Consider the following 21,057-nt stretch of genomic DNA (forward strand, 5'->3'; position numbering starts at 1 on the left):
ATTTTAATTAACGAAATAAGATTTAATTCATTTCGTGTAAAACCCTCAAAAGAAGGGAATAGGATCCACTACAATTTGAAAAAAAAAAAAAAAATTCTCAAATTACGTGAATTCAAGCAATTTTTTACATCGAACGTCGTAAAAAATATTATATATTAAATATATATGACAATTTACCGAGGCAACCAACAAAAAAAACTCATTCCAAAAAGTTTTTTCTTCACTTTTGAAGAGACGTTTTCTCTTTACTAAACCAATAAACAGTTTTTTGCTCAAAGCTTTTGTATAACATAAATTGTAAGAATTTGATAAAAATATATTCAATTCTTATTAATAACATATCACGTTTTTAATATGCAGCATTTTTATAATTTGAGAATTTAAAATTTAAAAGAAATTCCTGATCCAAAAAGAGGCGTTTGGCTTGGTTGTTTCTGGAATCTTGGGATTTTATATATTCATGATATGTTCATGATATTCAGAAATGAGTTATTAGCCTATAATTAGGTGGTGGTAAATCCGACGGTTGATTTTTTTTTTTTTTTTTTGGGTTCTTATCGTCCTATCCGTCGATGTTGCATGTGCAAAAGGGAAAGGAGTTGAACATTTTGATTTTGTAGTCTTCAATGGAGCTAGACACCAATTTTGGCCGGCCAGGCGGCCACCTAGCACTGTTTAAGGTGAAATTGAATAATTCCTTAAATGTGTGATTGCATAATATATAATTTCTCCCATATATTTACTACTTACCAAATAAGCTTTTAATTCAAAGAAAATCTCATAAAGACAAGATTTGCATAATGAGATCAGGATCCCTTCAAATTCTTTGTCCCGAATTTTAAAAAAATTCGGGCAGGTAATTGTGAGATAACACTTATAGTCGGGGCCCACCTGACCAAATAAAAATATAATTGCCCAACTACTTATCCCGTTAGATAAGTCTCATAAATGTTTTTTCACAATTACCTGCTTGAATTCTTTCAAATCCAAACATAAAATTTGAAGGGATCCTTATCCAAATTTAAATTCAAGTTTTTTCTTTTTCAATGCGAGTTTTGAAATTTAAAATTTTTGTAGCACATTGGGCAAGTGTAGGCAAGGGTTTTTTTTGTTAAAATTTTTGCTTATTGGAAATTTAGTTAAGTTAATAAGATTTTCGTCTTGGGGAGTATCCGTCAATTAATTATTAGCGTGTTAATCTTTTCCACATAACCAACTATGTCATTTGTTGAAAAGTATCAAACGTTTTTTTAAAAAAATTCAATTCATCCAATGATCCATTCTCAATGGAGAAGATCCGGTCCTTTAGTTTCAGATGAACAAAATTGTCATTTCATTTTTTGGACACGTTTGCCCCTCTAGTATAAAAGACGGATCCGGCTACAGTAGAAAAATGGAAGCCCGGATTTGTTTCCTCAAAACAGTGTCGTTTTGAGTTATGAAAACAAAACGGAAAAATAAACGCCGTTTGAGGAAGGGGGAAATAAACCGAAATATGCAGACACAAGCACTTTACAAGTCTTTGCCTCCCTCTGAGCCTCTCCCAGGGTTTCAGGCTTCCAGCCCGTGAACGACGTCGAAAGGGAGCCCGAGGACTACTCAGGCGGGTGTCTCCGTGAGAGTACGTGCGATGGGAATGACAGGTTTGAGAAGGTCGGTGCGGTGTCTTTCGACGGGGCCGTGACGCGGTCGTTTTCGATGGGTGATCGGAAGGGCTTCGAGAGGGCGTGTTTGGACGATTGCTCTTGCTTTGGGTTTGTACTACGACGAGAGGAGTAGGCTGTGCAAGAATTTGAACGGATCGCTCTTGAATCTCCGGAATTTGAGTGGAGATTTATCCTAAAAAGGCACATGTGTAATCCATCTCCTGCTTGTTTTACAGTGTAGGTGGTGGAGAAGAAGATATATTGCACGTGAGAGTGGCAAGAGGAGGAGGAGGGAGAAAAGGATTGAGTCTTGTGGGTCGTTTGGTTGTTGGCAGTGTTGGGTCGGTTTTGGTATAGGGAATTATAGGCCCAACGGTGTTGGTTTTGATTATGAGGAAAAGAAAGAAGATGAAGATGGTGGTTTTCCGGTCCTGAATCTCAAGGTTCTTTCTTACAAAGAGCTCCATTTAGCGACTCGGGGTTTCTTGGAGAAGATCGGGCACGGTGGGTTTGGGACGCTGTTTCAGGGAGAGTTGCTGGGCATCTCAATCTCGTCAGACTCAGAGGCTTTCCCTTCCTCAACCGGCGTTATTTGTCAGTTACTTAAAGTATCAGTAGCAGTTATTTTATATTGGTTCTTTTTCTTATTTTTAAGAAAAATTTCATGAAAAGCATCAAAAAAAACCTCTTACAACAGATATCATATATTTAGATGAGGAAGTTGGGAATGAATAGTAATTTCCTATGGATACATATTTACTATTACTTCTCTATGTATTGTTTTAATATAAAAGAAGTATAATTAATTAATTGATATAAAAAATAGAAATAAAGTAGATAAGTGAAAAAAAAAAGAATAAAATAAGAGTAAAAAAAATATTTAATTGATATAGGGAAATGTAAGGGAATTTATTGTTGAGTATTTTTTTTTTGAGAAATGATTCCTATACTCATTTCTCACAACAGTCCTACAACAAGCTGACGTGGCTGGTAATATTTTATTATTTTTTTACAAAAAAAAAATGAAAACAAAACAAAAAAATAATAAAATATTACCAGCCACTTCAGCTTGTTGTGGAGCTGTTGTAAGAAATGAGTGTAGAGATCACTTCTCTTTTTTTTTTTTTATAGGAAATGAAAAAGTCATTTTATTCTTTAAATATAAGAAAAATGGTTAAAAATCTGCTATTAGTACTCTTATGTAAACATAAGTGGAATGACGGTATTTGGGAGAAACAAAGGACGGGCTCCTCTTCATTGAGAGGATCCTTCTCCAACTAGCAATTAGTAGCCGGATTAGGCAGCCGCTTCAAGCCTCCAAATTAGTAATGGATTGGCTCTTCTCTTTATTTATGATTAGCAATAAAAATTTATTTCATAAAAAAAATTAATGCTCTAATTACCGTTAAATATTCTTTAATTAAGGCCTTAATTATGATAAAGAAGTAATCCGAGAAGGCATCAATATCATTTGATTTTCTTAAAAAATAATTAATTCAATTCAATTCAATTCAATTCAATAGCATTAAAAATTGATTCTCTAAGTTCCAATATTCCATTCTTGAAAAAATTGATCGTATTAAATAAAAGAATCAAAAAATATTTATTCTTGAATATTGGATTAAATGCTAAGAACATGACAAAAAAAAAAAAAAAAAACCATTCATATCTCTTACACGTTCAAAATGGAGGGGAAAAAAATCAATAGTATTAAAAATTGATTCTTCGGTGTTTGATTCTTGAAAAAAGGTTTAAAAAATCGATGAATTTAAATAAAAGAATTAAATAATATTAAAGTCAAATTAGAAATTTGATTAAATGCTAAGAAGATGAATGTTTCATTATTTTTTTTTTCCTTATAAATTTCATTACTAAAATAAATTAAAGCTATTTGTTAAAAAAATAAAAAACAAATTAAAGAAAATAAAGAAAACGAATTAAAAATTAATTAGAGACATTCTATTCATGATCTAGAAACAAAGCATCATGCCTAAGAGTGAGAAACAATCATAAATGAACTATTTTTTAATGTTGTGCGTTGTGTGAGTACCGAAGTAACATGCGTAAGAGAGAGTGAGAAAAAAAAATCATATATCATGCAATGATATTAATGTATTTTCTTAATTATTTTTTTACCATAATTTTGGGCCTTAATTAAATAATATTGACGATAATTAAATAAGATATTTAGAGACTTTTCACCTTCTTAGAATATTTTTTTTTATTCTATTTTGAACCTTGGACTCAATCATAAATACACTAATTTTTAACCTTTTTTTTTTCCTAACTATTTTTTAACGTTGTGTGTACTAAAGTAACACATGTAAAAGAAAGAAAGAAAGAAAAAAAAAATCTAAATCTCATGCAATGATATTAATGTCATTCTTATATAACTACAAGAAATTTGCCCATTAGGGTAAACACTATCAGTGTCGACATTTGACATTATTAGCGTCGACCCCATAGTCAATGCTAATTATCCAAAAAAATGCACTATTAGCGTCGAGTTTGTTATCGATGCTAATGTGTTGTTAATAATCTAGCGGGAAATTTTGCCTAATAAATAACTATCAGCGTTGACATTTGGGTCGAAACTAATGTGGTAACTAAAGAACCACATCAGTGTTTACACCAAAAGTCGACACTGATAATAGGTCATTAGCGTCGATTCTAGGGTCAACGCTAATGATCCTGTAAAACAATAATAATAATAATAATTTTTTATTTTTTTATTTTATTCTTTAAAACGAATTGAAAAGTACCAGCGCCGACTGTAGTTTATCAGCATCGACTTATACATGTCGACGCTGATAATAGGTCATTAGCATCGATTCTAGGGTCAACGCTAATGATCCTGTAAAAATAATAATAATAATAATTTATTTTTTTATTTTATTTTTTTCTTTAAAACGAATTGAAAAGTATCAGACATCAGTGCTGACTGTAGTTTATCAGCATCGACTTATACATGTCAACGCTGATAATATGTCATCAGCTAACCCTGTATAAAAATAAATAAATAAATTTTTTTTAAAAAAAAAAATGAAAAGTATCAATGTTGACCTAGAAGTCGGAGGTTATTAGCGTTGACTTGCAAGAGTCGACGCTGATGATATATTATCTGCGTCCACTTTAGGTCAACACTAATGATTTTGCATATCAAACAAATATATATATATATTTATAAGCCTATTAAACCTTTTTTTTTTAAAAATAAAAATAAAATAAAATAAAATTGAAACCAATAGAAAAAATACTTCTTTTTGTATTATTAATTAGTAAATTTTTTCAATTTTTTTAGTTTAAAATTTTTAATTTGTTGGTTAAATGCCATTTCAATCTCTAAGTTTTTAACGAATTTATTTTTTTTATAGCTGGGTTTTATTTTGTATCATAAACAAAATTTCATGTAAAACCAATCAAAACTTGCCACAGGGTCATGTCTCATAAAAAAACTTAAAAATGACAAAAAAATGAAATACATATACATATATATTAAAAAAAAATTAAAAAATGAGAAAGGGTTGGCAAAAAAAAAAACTCTACAAAAAACTAATGATTTTCATATTATTAGTATTTTTTTTTTCTATTTTCTAATCTTATGAATTAATATTTTCTATTTCCTTCTCTCTCTTTTTTTCTCCTTTTTTTTTTTTTTTTTTTTTTGTTAAAAAAAAAAAAAATTATCCTTGTGCATTAGTTCAATTAATAATGATAAGATCAATCTGATCGATCCTCGATCATCAATTTAATCGATCGAACTTGACACAACTAAAGATTCAATCGAATATCCTATCTATTATAGCGTATTACGTTCATCGATCGAACTATATGGATTTTGTATTATTAATGCTTGTGTATTAGTCTGATTAATTCGATTGATTGTGATCCAATCAAATGATCAATCAAACTTGACACGATTAAAGGTTTGATCGAACATCCAATCGATACTAATGCATTAGTCCGATCATTTTAAGATCAAATAAACCATGACCTTATTTAGGATCGATCAAACTCAACATAATTCAAGGTCCGATCAAACATCAGATCGATCCTAATTCATTAGTTTGATCGGTCAAACTCTTTGAATTTTGTATTATCCTCACGCAGTAGTATGATCAATGAATGATTGATCATTAGTCTAATCGATAATGATAAGATCAATCCGATCGATCATTACACAAGCATTAGTTTGATCAATTGCGATACAATCGAATGATCAATTGAAATTGACACAATTGAAGGTTTTCGATTGAACTTCCGATCGATCCTAGTGCATTTGTTCGATTAATCGAACATGACACGGCAAAAGTTTGATCGAACATTAGATCGATCCTAGTGCATAAGTCCGATCATTTGTGATATAGACATGTGAACATGACTAATCAATGACTTCTCAAAGTACAATTTTATAGACATGTGAATTAAATGATACAATTGAAGGTTCGAACAAATGTTTTATCGATCATGGTTCTTTAATCTGATTGATTGAACTCTAAGGATTTTGTAATATCATATTGTATTAGCCTGATCGACTGTAAAATGATCAAATGATTGATCATTAGTGTAATCTATCCTAATCCATTATTCCGATCAATAAAGATCAATCCTTACACATTAGCTTGTTCAATTATGATACAATCGAATGATCAATTGAAGGTTCGATCGAAAATTTGATCCATCCTAATGCATTCGTTTGATCGATCGAACTATATGAATTTTTTTATTATATATATATAGGTTTTATTTTTCTAAAATTTTAATAGGATTCTACTTTTAAACATATATGATTTTTTTTTAAAAAAAAACTTAATAAGTTTAACCAATTTTTAAATTGCATAAATTAAAAAACTATAAAAATTACTATTAGCGTCGACATATACTAGTCGCGTACGCTGATAGTATGAGTATCAGCGTCGACTTCCAGGTGTCAACTCTGGTAAGTTTACATCAACATTGATTATAGCATTGTTTTGGTAATAAAAAATAAAAAATTAAGTGGTTGTTCTTAGCTAAAATAAATAGGGAAAAATACACATAACCCCCTTAAACTACCACTCAATTATCAATGTACTCCCTAAACTACCAATTGTGTCAATCTCCCCCCTTAAACTACCAGAAAATGTTAATATCCCCCTTAAGACCAACAAAAAGACAAAAATGACCCTAATTTTTTTTGAATAAGACAAAAATGTCCTCATAAATTCAAAAAAATTAAAACTAAAACTTAAAAACTTAAAAAAAATTAAAAATTAAAAATTAAATTAAATTAAATAAAAAACGAAAAACAAATATTTAAAAAAAAAAACAAATTTTTTAATTTTTTTTTTAAAAAAGTAAACAAAAAATAACTGATTTTTTTTAAAAAAAAAATGAAAAAAAGAAAAAAGAAAAACCAGTTTTTATTAAATTAAAAAACGAAAAATAACAAATTTTTTTAAACAAAAAAACAAAAAATAGCTGAAATTTATTTATTTATTTAAAAAAAAACAAATGAAAAAAAAAACCAGTTTTTATTAAATTAAAAAACGAAAAAGAACAATTTTTTTTAAAGAAAAAAAAAAAACAAAAAATAACTGAAATTTATTTATTTATTTAAAAAAAATAAAACAAATGAAAAAAAAAAACCAGTTTTTATTTAATTAAAAAAACGAAAAAGAACAATTTTTTTTTTAAAAAAAAAAAAAAAAAAAAAAAACTGAAAATTATTATTTAAAAATAATAATAAAAAACCGTTTTAATTTTTAATTTTTTTGTTGGAATAATTTTTTGTTATTTTATATTTTTTTTAATAATTTTTTTTAGTTTTTATTTTATTTTAATAATTTTATGAAGGGCATTTTTGTCATTAGGGGGACATTGACATTTTCTGGTAGTTTAAGGGGGGAGATTGACACAATTGGTAGTTTGGGGGGTATATTGACAATGATGTGATAGTTTGAGGGGGTTATGTGTACTTTTCCCAAATAAATAAAATATTAAAAACTAGCATTAGCATTGACAGCTATGTGGTGACGATGATAGCATAATTCTCAGCATCGACTAATGAGGGTCGACACTAATAATTATACTATTAGTGTCGACTTGTCGACGTTGATAATTATACTATCAACGTCAACTTGTCGACATTGATATTAAAACGACCCATTTTGGCGAAAAATTAGGCGAGACCCATTGGCGCTACTCAATTAATTTGCACTTAAAGTCTAAAATTTTCTCTCTCACCCAACTCTCTCTTTGCCTTAATATCACGCCATTCTCTCTCTCTCTCTCTCAACTCGTCTCCAGCAATTCAGCGACCCAACTCGACCACCACAAGGTAACTTGTAAGGTTGCACTCTCTCTCGCGTCTTTCTCTCAAGCTCTCTCTTTTTATCATAATTTGATGCCTTAATTAAAGAATGATGATGATAATTAAGGCCTTAATTTTTTTTTTTTTGGAAATAAATTTCCATTAATATTTCATAATGAGAAATGCTACATGTACTTAAACTTTTACAAAGGAAGCCTTACTAAGATGACGTGGACCTTATTCATTGGCACTCGTAGCATTTATTTTTATTAATTGTTTTGATCATTTTTAATGAATAAGCTCCACATCAGTTAGTAAGACTCCATTTGTAAAAGTTTTTAAGTACATGTAGCATTTCTCTTTTGTAATTGGGAGCCTTATTAAATTGGGATTGCTTGCATGATTATAATGTGTTTCTTAATTATATTTTTACCATAATTTGGGGCCTTAATTAAAGAATATTGATGGTAATTAAGGCCTTATTATTTTTTTTTGAAAAATAAATATCCATTAATATTTCTTAATTGCGGGTCTTGTAAAATTTGGGGTTTAGACGGCAGTCTAATCTGCTTAAGGCTCTAGTTACCCCTGGATACAATATCACACATACAAGTTAGAATTTCTTCAACCCAAACTCTATTTATGACACTCACAATAGCCTCTTTGTCTATGGTATGTGCAACCTTATTTGTATCCCTCTTCACATGTTCTATTCTCCAAGATCGCAGTTAACTCAACCTCATTTTGATTTCTTTCACAATATGACCATAGTTGCTCCCATTTTGGTCCAAATCCTTAACCAGTCGCTTTAACAATTTGTAGAGCATCTCCCTCCAAAATAATATCATTAAAGCTCATCTCTTTACTAAATTCTACTACATGTAAAGCTGCCAAAACTTTAGCCACCACAGGTTCAACTAGAAAATTTCTGGTAGTACTTCATGCATCCATAACAAACCCTTCATAATCTCGAATAATTATACCCATACCAATCCGCTCATGCTTCTTATCCACTACGGCATCCCAATTAACTTTATACATACCAGTAGTTCCACAAAGTTAGGAAAGTAAGGGTGTTGGGTTTTTGAGATTTTTATCAAAGTCCAGGAAACATGGCGTCGTCATCAAGAGGTGGCAGGGGGGTTGATCAGCCTCAGCAGCCGCAGAGGCGGATCATGCGGACGCAGACTGCCGGGAATCTCAGGGAGATGATTTTTTACAGTGAAGCCGTGTCGTCGTCGCGCTTAGAGATAGCTCCTATTCTTCATGTGCCGATGAAGTCAAGCATAGCAATCCCAAAATGGCTTATCTCGGTAAGTTCATGCTTAGTTTTGCCAAAAAGTAGAGATTTTTTTTTATATTTTTTTATTTTTATTTTTTGGGCGTTGTTAGTGTTAGTTTGGTAAGAACGTAGAGATTTTTTTTTCTTTTCTTGTGTTAATTTATTGGGTGTTGTTAATGTTTGTTTTGTAAAATGATCATTTTTAGTTCTTGTTCAGCAAGTGGATTTGGAATTTTAATATTGATTAGTGATGTAAATTTGTTGAATCATGTATAAATTTGTTAATTTTTTTTTATTTTTTTATTTAGAGTCGTTTTAGGACTAAATATATATATATATATTTTACATTTTTTTATTTTTATTTTGAGCTATTACGACTCTAATTAGAGCCGTTTTTACCAAAACGACTCAAGTCCGTTTGAGCCGTTTTGATTAAAACAACTCCAATTAGTTGGATGCATTTTGGACCAAAACGGTTTGAGTCTTTCTTATTAAAACAGCTCAAAACAGTTTGAACTGTTTTGGAAAAAACGGCTCTAACTAGAATCGTTTTAATTCAAAACAACTCTAATTAGGCTGTTTTAGTTCATATATATATATATATATATATATATATATATATATGTTCATTCTAAGCAAGGGTGAAGTTCATTGTTGGATTCAGCTCAAATGATGAATGAATAATGAATATGCATGGAGCTAGCATGAAAATAAACAAACCATCCCAGCAAAAAGAAAATTATTACATAGTTAAGTTTTTTTTTTTTTTTTTTTTTTTTGACATGTTCACACAAGAAGGGAATGAAGAATTCGAACTAGTAATCTCCGCTTTATGAAATGTGGTCCCCAGTCGATTAATCTACCTTGGTAACTATTACATAATTAAGTTGAAAGCAAAATAAATGTCATTAAACAAAAGAAATAATGGAGATTAAGGTATAAAGCATAAGTGGACGTTGTAGAATCTTTTTCGAGGCACGCCTACGTACAATATAATGAACGAGATTAATGAAAGTGGCGCATAACCCAAAAAGGTGGCGGTAAAATCCTGCCGTCCCCAAATCTGCAGAATTCTCCAAACGCATATCCTCCTAGCTCGTAGTGCCCATAATCATGGCCCCCATAACCCTCGCGATCACAAGGAGGATATTTCTTATGTATTTCACAAGAATCATCTGTGAAGTATATGCAGTTTGCTTTCAAACTAGGAAAGTCTCGAGCTGGGAGAGAGAGAGATTGGTTAGTACCTAAAAACAAACTTTGGTCACCTATGCATTTAATATATTTCCATGTATTCTGAGAGAAATCCAGCCTATAAACGTCAAACATGATTGTCTGGTCCGGAAATTTTAAAAGCTTATAGTTGAATATAATTTCACCATCGCCATTCATATAGTTAGTAAAAATCCTACGAACCCACAAAAGATCACCTAATGATTCGACCAGATAATATCTTTCTTGGCACCATTCATATCTCCTCGTGTATTCTTCAAGTGAGGATAATGGTAATCGAAAATATTCCAAAGAAGTTTTGACAAGGTAACTCTTTGGAGAAGAAAGATCAGCAAGATCATAAGCGTATAAAGTATGTCCAGAAGAGGTAATGGTGTAGAACAATTGGTCCTTGAAATGTATGACATCTACAATGTCATAATATTTCTTAAGCGGCGGTTCTACAAAGGTCCATGACTTGTCCCCAGGTTTACAAAAAGCAATACTGCGATGAGTGCTAAGACCAGGTAGAGCCACCACGATGCAATCGTCACTTGTAGGAACAGATGAAAAAACAATCTTGCGTATAAGATTTAGAATCAAACGCTTTGGTGACCTAGTATAGAAACTTTTGCTTTGATCGGGATAATCCCATTCTACTTTAAACCCAAAATCAGGGAGAAAATCATCGTCAGATTCATATGCAGTTTTCCATTTGTAGTGCAAAGTATCACCCTTATATCTCTCTAATACATCATCGGGGTTCTCTTCATCCACCTCTTCACGAGGTATAACCGTTATGAACGGTAGTGTATGAATGGGAGGAAGCGAGATGAGTGGAGAGGCCGTGAAGGGACTCCAAAGAAAAACAGAGCAGTCAAGACGGGAGATATAAGCCAACCAACCATGAGATGACCCAACACATATTGCATGCTCAACCTCTTCAGGGATCTTAATATTGGTATTTACAACCTTTTCATTTAGGTAGTCATAGAAACGGCACAAACTCCTGCCATCTTCGTCCTTCTCATCTGATGGTATCATCATCAATGGATGTGACACAGAAACATGGGACGCTTCTAAAGGCGATGCCAATAATGAAGATGATGATCCAATAATAGAAGGCATCTTTCGGCGCCGAAGAAGCAATGGAGTAGAAAAGCAAAGGTTGGACTTCTTGGTACAAGACCTAAGTGTAACAACACTCGTCATGGGCGCCATACAACATTGGTACGATAATACCATATTCATCATCATCTTCACCGCTCTATATATAAAGGAAACAAAGTAATCAGAACAAGAAAAGCAAATAAAAAATGAAATGTGAAATCTATATACACACATACATCAGTATATAAAAAACATAAAATTAAAGTAATCAGCAAATATTTTACATGCATTAATGTACACGTGAGTACTACACAATTTCACCGAGTATATATGTTTGCGCGCACAAAAGATTAATCAAAGAGAAGAAGAAAATTAAGTACTTACGTGTGAGTGGATTTAGGTGAGAAAACTTCACTCTCTTGAGATCCTTGGGGCCGTGTAGATTGGTAGAGAGAGAATCGAAATTTTGTCTTGAAAACAAAGGGCCGGTTCTTGAGGTTTTTTGGAGAGAAAATGTAAGAAAATATGAGATCTAGTTGAAAGAAAATGAGGGAAAAGAGGGGGACGGCTACAAATTAAAGGGGCTAGCTAGGGTTTTGTGTCTCTCTTGATTATTATTATTTATTTATTTATTTTTTTTAATTTTAGGAGTAAATGCTAGGAATTTGAATCAATGAAATAAAATTTAATTTTGTGTAAAACACCAAAAGGAGGCGTGTACGTGGTTGGGTTGTTTCTAGAATCTTGGGTTTTTATATATTGATGTGTTCATGTTATTCATTCATAATGAGTTATTAGGTGGTAAATCCAAGGGTTGAGATTGTTTTGTTCTTTGATTTGATGTGCATGTGAGATGGAAAGGAATTGAATTTTGATTTATTGTCTTTAATGCATGCATGTAGACACCAATGTTGGCCTGCCGGCCACCTAGTACTGTCTCAGGTGATTGAATTTTGACATGAATCATTCCATAAAGAGAGATGTTATTTTGCTATCTCAAGACATAACTCTTGATTATCTTGTCTATGCGGTTTGACAAGGTGGTCCTCTAACTAGCTTTAGAATTTTTTTTCTTAAAACAAAAAAGAAGTAAAAGTAAAAGTTGTCACGTGAATAAAGGTTGTCAAGAGTTTTGTCTTGGGATGACAATGAATCACATCCCTTCCTTAAATGTGTGATTTATTGGATGACAGTGTCCCCTATTTACTAATTACCAAATTATTCTTAAAAAAAAAAAAAAAAAAAAAAAAACACTAATTACCAAATTATGGATGAACCACAATCTAGGACGTGTTATATTCTAAAAAGACTAGTTAAAGACACGATCAAGTGATGTCAACATTACTTGTTTGTTTGTTTTGTATTTTGTCAACCAATATTCTATATAAATATAATGATTCTTGTTTGCTGAAGAATCAGACACTGAGACACCTCTAGCTTCTCTTTCTCAGTTCAACAGTAACATGTACTGGAAAAGTTTTTTTTTTTTTGCCAAACAATTAAGCCCAATCTTGTGTCGTAAAATTAGTCGATTTGGTGTCGAAAAAGTTTCATTCATTTTTTTTTTTTGGTTATATTATTAAAGAGTAATGTTATTTAATATTAGATTTTCATATATACTACTTTCATATAATTGAGATGGGATCCGGCTTCTGTGCTGTACTCTAAAAGTACAGCACAGGTGCTGTAATTTAAAACGTCACCATTTTAACTTCAAGAAAAAAAAACGATGGCGTTTTAAAGCAGTAGAAAATTAAACCCAAACTGCTATCTGACGCCGTAACTCTTCTGCTCTCTCACGTCTCTGTCCCTCTCGTCTCTCTCTCACAAATCTGCCTCTCCCTCAACTGAATTTACAGAGAACCAACAAAATTGCAGCGACAACATCACTATTCCACTTCACTCTAATTCTCCTCCTCCTCCTCTCCACCGCCGCCACCAGCAGCAACAGCAAAACAATCTCCCTCTCGCCCACCCCCACCCCCTCTCCCACTTCCTCTCCAACGACGTCGTCTCCATCTTCTTCTTCGCCCTCCACGCTTGACCCAAGCAGCTGAGAGCCCTTCAATCCCTCAACATCCCAACCGCCAAGGACCCCTGCCAGAGCAAGAACAACGCCACCCTCTGTGACTCCTCCAAGACCTTCCGCCACCTCCTCTCCCTCTCCCTCACCAACTGCTCCCCAAACGACGTCGCTCTCTCCTTCACTGCCCTCAAGTCCCTCTCTTCCCTCCACTCCCTTTCCTTCCCCAACTGCCCCATTTCCCCCATTCGCTTCCCTCCCGAATTCTCCTCCTCTCTCCGATCCTTCACCTGCATCCACTCCCTCAAAACACTCACCAACCATAAATTTTGCCACAATCAGAAATTATAATCAAGCTTCTTTTAACCCAGAATCTCAGCAAACTTCAACCAATCAATTTCAATTTATAGGATTTCTCAAATTTCAATTAAACCAACTAATGGGTATAACAAAAACAACAAATAATCAATTTAATCTCAATCCATATCAGAACTAGAATCTTATAGGAAGAAAATTTGAGAGAGAGAGAGAGAGGGAGAGAGAGACAGTGATATGAGAAGGAGAGGCAGATTCGTGAGAGATAGAGAGAGAGAGAGAGTAGTGAGAGAGGGAGAGGCAGATTTGTGAGATAGAGACGAAAGAGACAGCAGTGAAGGAGAGAGCGACGTCGTTTGGGGAGCAGTTGGTGAGGGGGAGGGAGAGGACGTGGCGGAAGGTCTTGGAGGAGTCGCAGAGGGTGGCATTGTTCTTGCTCTGGCAGGGATCCTTGGCGGTTGGGATGTTGAGGGATTGAAGGGCTCTCAGCTGCTTGGGTCAAGCGTGGACGGCGAAGAAGAAGATGGAGACGACGTCGTTGGAGAGGAAGTGGGAGAGGGGGTGGGCGAGAGGGAGATTGTTTTGCTGCTGCTGCTGGTGGCGGCGGTGGAGAGGAGGAGGAGGAGGAGGAGGAGGAGAATTAGAGTGAAGTGGAATAATGATGATGTTGCTGCAATTTTGTTGGTTCTCTGTAAATTCAGTTGAGAAAGAGACAGATTTGTGAGAGAGAGACGAGAGGGACAGAGACGTGAGAGAGCAGAAGAGTTACGGCGTCAGACAGCAGTTTGGGTTTAATTTTCTACTGGTTTAAAACGCTATCGTTTTTTTCTCTTTAAGTTAAAATGGTGACGTTTTAAATTACAGCACCTGTGCTGTACTTTTAGAGTACAGCACAGAAGCCGGATCCATTGAGATGATGTGGTAGTAAAAATTATTCCTTAGTTGTTTTTTCTTTTGCAAGTGCTAATCTAATTAATTAGTATTGATTTTCACTATTACCTCATCCTAAATATGTGAATCATATATATATATATATATATAGAAGTTTATTAAATAGATTTACTAGTAAGGGTTCGTTTGGGTTTGCGATTTCAAAAAGTGCGATTTAAAATAACGATTTTAAAATGTACGATTTGAAAAAAAAAAAAAAAGTGATTTTTAAAAACGCAGTTAAGCGTTTGGCAAAATCACAGTTTATCCTTTAAAATCGCAAATTAGCTTTTAAAAATTTGCGTTTTTAAAATAGTATCATCTTATCTGGGATTTGAAAAAGCAAATTTTCTGCGTTTTAAAATCGCAATTTTTAAAATCGCAAATTAGCTTTTAAAAATTTGCGTTTTTAAAATAGTATCATCTTATCTGGGATTTGAAAAAGCAAATTTTCTGCGTTTTAAAATCGCAATTTTTAAAAGCGTAATTTCCAAACGATTTATGTTCTGCGATTTGGTTTAATATCGCACTTATTGTCTATGAAATCATAATCCAAACGCACCCTAAGTAAACAAACAAGCAACGATTCCATAATCTCCCCTTCCCTTGTAAATTGCTAACTATGCATTATTTAACTACACGTTATTCCATTAAAAAAAAAAATCAGGGCTCTAAATTATGCTCAATACTCTTAATTAAGGGCTCCAATTATAGTAAAGAAATAGTTAATTAAGATGAAAAAAATTTAATGCCCAAAATATTAACATTATATATACACAAGATACCTAACAAAAGTTCCCAATGGGTAACTCAATCGATTGGGGACCACGCCTCATGAAGCGGAGGCCACTAATTCAAATCCGCCCTCCCCCTCTTGTGTGGACATGTAAAAAAAAAAATCTAACAAAAAATTGGAGTAATTCTAGGAATACATTAAGTGTCCATCAACAAATGAGGTGGCTTCTAAAATCATCATTTTGTCAAAATTGTCATTTGATCAATCACACCGTTCAATGGTGATTTTAAAAGTCACATCATTTTTTAATAGACATACATTTGATGGACACTTAATGTACTCCTAAAATTACTTAAAAGATTGTCCTTAATGTCATACATAGTTGGGAATGTATATTTAGTTACGATTTCTTTCGTAGTTAGACACAATAATAACTTGAAAATTGATAGCATTAAACAATAATGATTATTCCTAATCTTTAGTTTGGTAACAACTCATACACCTTAATTGATAGCATTAATTTTATATACACCGTTAGATGCACTAACTTTAAATGTTCATTATAAAATTGTTTATCTTGTTTCATTTGAAATTGATAGGATTATATATATTCCCTCAATCTTCTCCAAATTCTTGAAAGTCGCATCATTCAAAACAAAGTTAAATGCTAAGAACCCTTCAAAAAAAAAAAAAAAAAGAAACAAAGAAAGAAAGTTAAATGCTAGGAAAATGAAAAGTCTTCAATCATTTTATTCAACTACAAAACACTTTTTTATAACTTTTCATTTTTTTTCCTAACTTTGGCTATTTGATCAATTTTCATTTGAAAATTGTCCTCGTCTCCAATTTCATGATTTTCCAATAGCTTATGGTTCAAGTCTTTAAAATCATTCAATATCTTATGTCAATGATAAAAAGGTTAGTAAATCTTAATTACCAAAAACTCCCTCAACCACTTGCATAATTTTTTTTTAAAAAAATTTGATTCTTTCATGAATTATTGGATTTTCATATGTGAGGAGTATAATTAATTATTCACCTAGTATAAACATTAGCTCAATATATTGATGCATATTTTATCGAGTAATTATAAATATACATTAAGTGTCAATAAAAAAAATCAAATTAAGTAATTCTACATGTGCTATAAATGTCCATTATGTATCCATCAAATAATGAGGTGGTTTTTAAAATTATCATTTGATCAAATTCACAATTTGATCAATCACACTTGATGGACATTTATATCATATGTAGAATTACTCCAAAAAATGAGGTGGCTTTTAAAAAAGTAGTTCTATTAGTACATTAAGTGTTTATCAAGTGTCCATCAAAAAATGAGATGGCTTTTAAAATCACAATTTGATCAATCACATGCCCAATGATGATTTTAAAAGGCACTTCATTTTTTTATGGACACTTCATGTACTAATAGAATTACTCCTTTAAAATCACCATTAAAATCTAATGGTGATTTTAAAACTACCTCATTTTTTATAGACACTTGATAGACAGTTGATGTACATTTAGAATTACTCTATTTTATCTAGTAAAATCTTTTAAAGTACAATTTTCTTTACAATTAAGAACATCATGTGTAACTCACAAAAAAAGAAAAAAGAAAAAAGAAAAAAAAAAGAACATCATGTGTAGAAATAGCCAATATCAACTTTTATTGCAACATTTGTTCTTTACAACCCCCAAGGGGTGTTAAGTGGTGGGTCAATCTGCAGTCTGGTCTTAAGTCCTCTAGGCCATTCGGATCAGGTGGTTCTGGCAAAGCTCTACTAATTAAACATGGCTTTTTCTCGGTGAAGAGTGCCTTCTACTTGGAAATGCAACACATAAATCAGTCAATGGGGAGAGCTCAACCACAGGGCAGGCAGGAAGGGTCTGGAAAGCTATTTGGAGCCTGCATTTGCCACCAATTTTGAAGCATTTTGTTTGGAAGGTGCGTAACAATATACTTCCAACCAAAGTCAATTTATTCTCCAAGAAAATTGTCCAGGACCCCTTATGCCCATGCTGTCTTAGCTAGGGAAGAAGAATAAAAATAAAAAAATAAAAATCAGCACATAAAAAAATATGAACAAATGAATCGTAATCACAATTTCTTTTCCAATTCTCTAACTTCAATCTTGAAATCCTTGAGGTCGTGTAGATTGGTAGAGAGAGATGTTAATGTATTATTTGTTCTCATAATTCTCATACATTACATATATATTGATTATGAAACTCTCATGCATTATTCTCATAATTCTCGTATGTTACACATTGATTGTGTAACTTTTTTAGTTCTCATAAGTCATAATTTATATACATATTGATTATGTAATTATTGTATTTATAGCCTCATTCAACTATAAATATACCATTTTTATTTTTTCAGTTTCTATCAAGTGAATAAAAGCAACAATGTAACCCTTAGGGCTTTATTCTGAGGATGTAGATCATAGATCAAACCACGTAAATTTTTGTGTCTATTTATTCATTCCGTATTTTCCTTTCTTTTCTTCTACGCCTATCTTTTCTTTCAAAAGAGAGAGAGAGAATCGGAATTTTGCTTCAAAACAAAGGGGGTTCTTGAGTTTTTTTTGTGAGAATTTGTAAGAAAATATGAGGGTCGAAAGAAATGAAGGGAAAAGAGAAAGAGGGACGGCTACAAATTAAAGGGGCTACGGTTTTGTGTTTGTCTTGTTGATTCTTTTTAAGTTTAGGAGTAAATTCTAGGAATTTGAATTAATGAAATAAATTTCATTTTGTGTAAAACACCCGAAAGAGGAGAAATTATTATGCAATCACATGTTTAAGCAATGATTCAATGCCACCTTAATCGCTAGGTGGCCGGCCAAAAAAGACAGTCATGTTTTTTTATAATTTTTGCACAATTTATACACAACTCTAACAACTTCTTTTTAAGATCAATCATTGAATTTATTTTTCTACGTGTGGGTTGATCTGAAAAAGAAGTTGTTAAAGTTATGTAAAAGTTGTGCAACATTACTCAAAAATATATGTTATTTGCACAACTCTTACACAACAATTGCACAACAATACTGATGTGTAAAATTTTTTGGGAAAAGTACACATAACCCCCTCAAACTACCACATCATTGTCAATGTACCCCCCAAACTACCAATTGTATCAATCTCCCCCCTTAAACTACCAGAAAATATCAATGTCCCCCTAATGACAAAAATGCCCTTCATAAAATTATTAAAATAAAATAAAAACTAAAAAAAATTATTAAAAAAATATAAAATAACAAAAAATTATTCCAACAAAAAAATTAAAAATTAAAACTGTTTTTTATTATTTTTTTTAAATAATAATTTTCAGTTTTTTTTTTTTTTTTTTTTTTTTTAAAAAAAAAAAAAAACAAAAAATTGTTCTTTTTCGTTTTTTTAATTAAATAAAAACTGGTTTTTTTTTTCATTTGTTTTATTTTTTTTTTAAATAAATAAATAAATTTCAGTTATTTTTTGTTTTTTCGTTTTTTTTTCTTTAAAAAAAAAATTGTTCTTTTTCGTTTTTTAATTTAATAAAAACTGGTTTTTTTTTCATTTGTTTTATTTTTTTAAAATAAATAAATTTCAGTTATTTTTTGTTTTTTTGTTTAAAAAAATTTGTTATTTTTCGTTTTTTAATTTAATAAAAACTTGTTTTTCTTTTTTATTTTTTTCATTTGTTTTTTTTTTTAAAAAAAAAAAATCAGTTATTTTTTGTTTACTTTTTTTTAAAAAAAAATAAAAAAAAATTTGTTCTTTTTTTTTTTAAATAATTTTTTTTTCGTTTTTTATTTAATTTAATTTAATTTTTAATTTTTAATTTTTTTAAGTTTTTTAGTTTTAGTTTTAATTTTTTTGAATTTATGAGGACATTTTTGTCTTATTCAAAAAAAATTAGGGTCATTTTTGTCTTTTTGTTGGTCTTAGGGAGGACATTAACATTTTCTGGTAGTTTAAGGGGGGAGATTGACACAATTGGTAGTTTAGGGGGTACATTGACAATTGAGTGGTAGTTTGAGGGGGTTATGTGTACTTTTCCCAAATTTTTTTTATCTTTTTATTTTTCAAAGAGAAATAATCCCTATACTTATTTCTCACAACAGCCCCACAACAAGCTGACGTGGCTGGTAATATTTTATTATTTTTTATTACAAGTTTTGAAAATTAAAATTTTTGTAGCACATTGGGTAAGTGTCGGCTAGGGTATTTAGGCTAGGGTTTTTTGTTAAAATTTTTGCTTTTTGGGAATTTAGATAAGTTATTAAGATTTTTGTCTTGGAGATTTAAACTTATATCCATCGATTATTAGCGTGTCATTTGTTGAAGAGTATTTTTAAAAATTTTAAATTATTCAATTCATTCAATTATCCATTCTCAATGGAGAAGATCCGGTCATATACATTTAGAGAGGCAAAATTGTCATTTTATTTTTTTGAACAATTTTATCCCACTAGTATAAAGGACCGGCTCTTTTCCATTGTGAGGATCTCCAACTAGCTAGCAGGCAGATTGATGCCGCCTAAAGCCCCCAATTTAATAAATTATTTCATAAAAAAAAAAAAAAAAAAAAAAACTCTAATTAGAGTTAATATTCTTTAATTAAGACCCTAAACAAGCAATCCGAGAAGACATTAATATCATTTGATTTTCTTAAAATATTTAATTCAATTCAGCCGCATTAAAAAATAATTCTGCAAGTTCCAACAATCTATTTTTGAAAAATTGATCATATTAAATAAGAGAATCAAACAATATTAATATATTATATTATAGTCATTCTTGAATATTGGTTTAAATGCTACGAAGATGAAAAAAAAAAAAAAAAAAAAACCATTCATATCTCTTACACGTTCAAAATGGGGGGGGAAAAAAAATCAATAACATAGATTCTCCAATGTTCGATTCTTGAAACAAGGTTTAAAAAATCGATGACTTTAAATAAAAGAATCAAAATAATATTAAAGTCAAGTAAAAAATTTGATTAAATGCTAAGAAGATGAATGTTTTATTATTTATTTTAGGGTTATTACCTTAAACACCCGTGTGGTTTCAAAACTTTATTTTTTGCCCCTTGAGTTTTCATCTTTTTCATACGTGATACTTGTACTATGAGAAAAGACGAAAATTGTACCTCCGTCCAAAACTAATGTCCGACCATGTTATCCCACATGTGTCGGTGTAATATTGCGACACCTGTCCTCAGATGCAACGTCAGCACTGACATGGATAAAAAAAAATATATATATTTTTATTTTCAGGATATATATATATATATATATATGGGGTGGCTGAGCCACCCCTTTAGGCCACATGGGGGTGGCTGGCCACTACCATTTTGGCCAAGGGGGTAGCTAAGTCACCCCTGAGGCCAGTTTTGGGGGTGGCCGAAACCACCCCCATGGGCCAAGCCACCCCCAAGGGCCAAAATGGGGGTGGCTGAAACCACCCCCATTTGGCTTAGGGGTGGCCGAACCACCCTTGTGGCCCATGGGGGGGTGGTTC

At 31.7% G+C, this 21,057-nt stretch overlaps 1 protein-coding gene across 1 annotated transcript; it reads right to left on the reverse strand.

Annotated features, from left to right (window-relative positions):
• Positions 1–10,225: 10,225 nt before the first annotated feature.
• LOC133860585 (uncharacterized) lies at positions 10,226–11,644 on the reverse strand. The gene has a single exon (XM_062296163.1). The coding sequence runs from the start codon at positions 11,642–11,644 to the stop codon at positions 10,226–10,228; it is 1,419 nt and encodes a 472-aa protein (XP_062152147.1).
• Between the last annotated feature and the right edge of the window lie 9,413 nt (positions 11,645–21,057).

Source organism: Alnus glutinosa, chromosome 2 (assembly GCF_958979055.1).
Source record: "Alnus glutinosa chromosome 2, dhAlnGlut1.1, whole genome shotgun sequence".
In the NCBI taxonomy this organism is placed as follows: domain Eukaryota; kingdom Viridiplantae; phylum Streptophyta; class Magnoliopsida; order Fagales; family Betulaceae; genus Alnus; species Alnus glutinosa.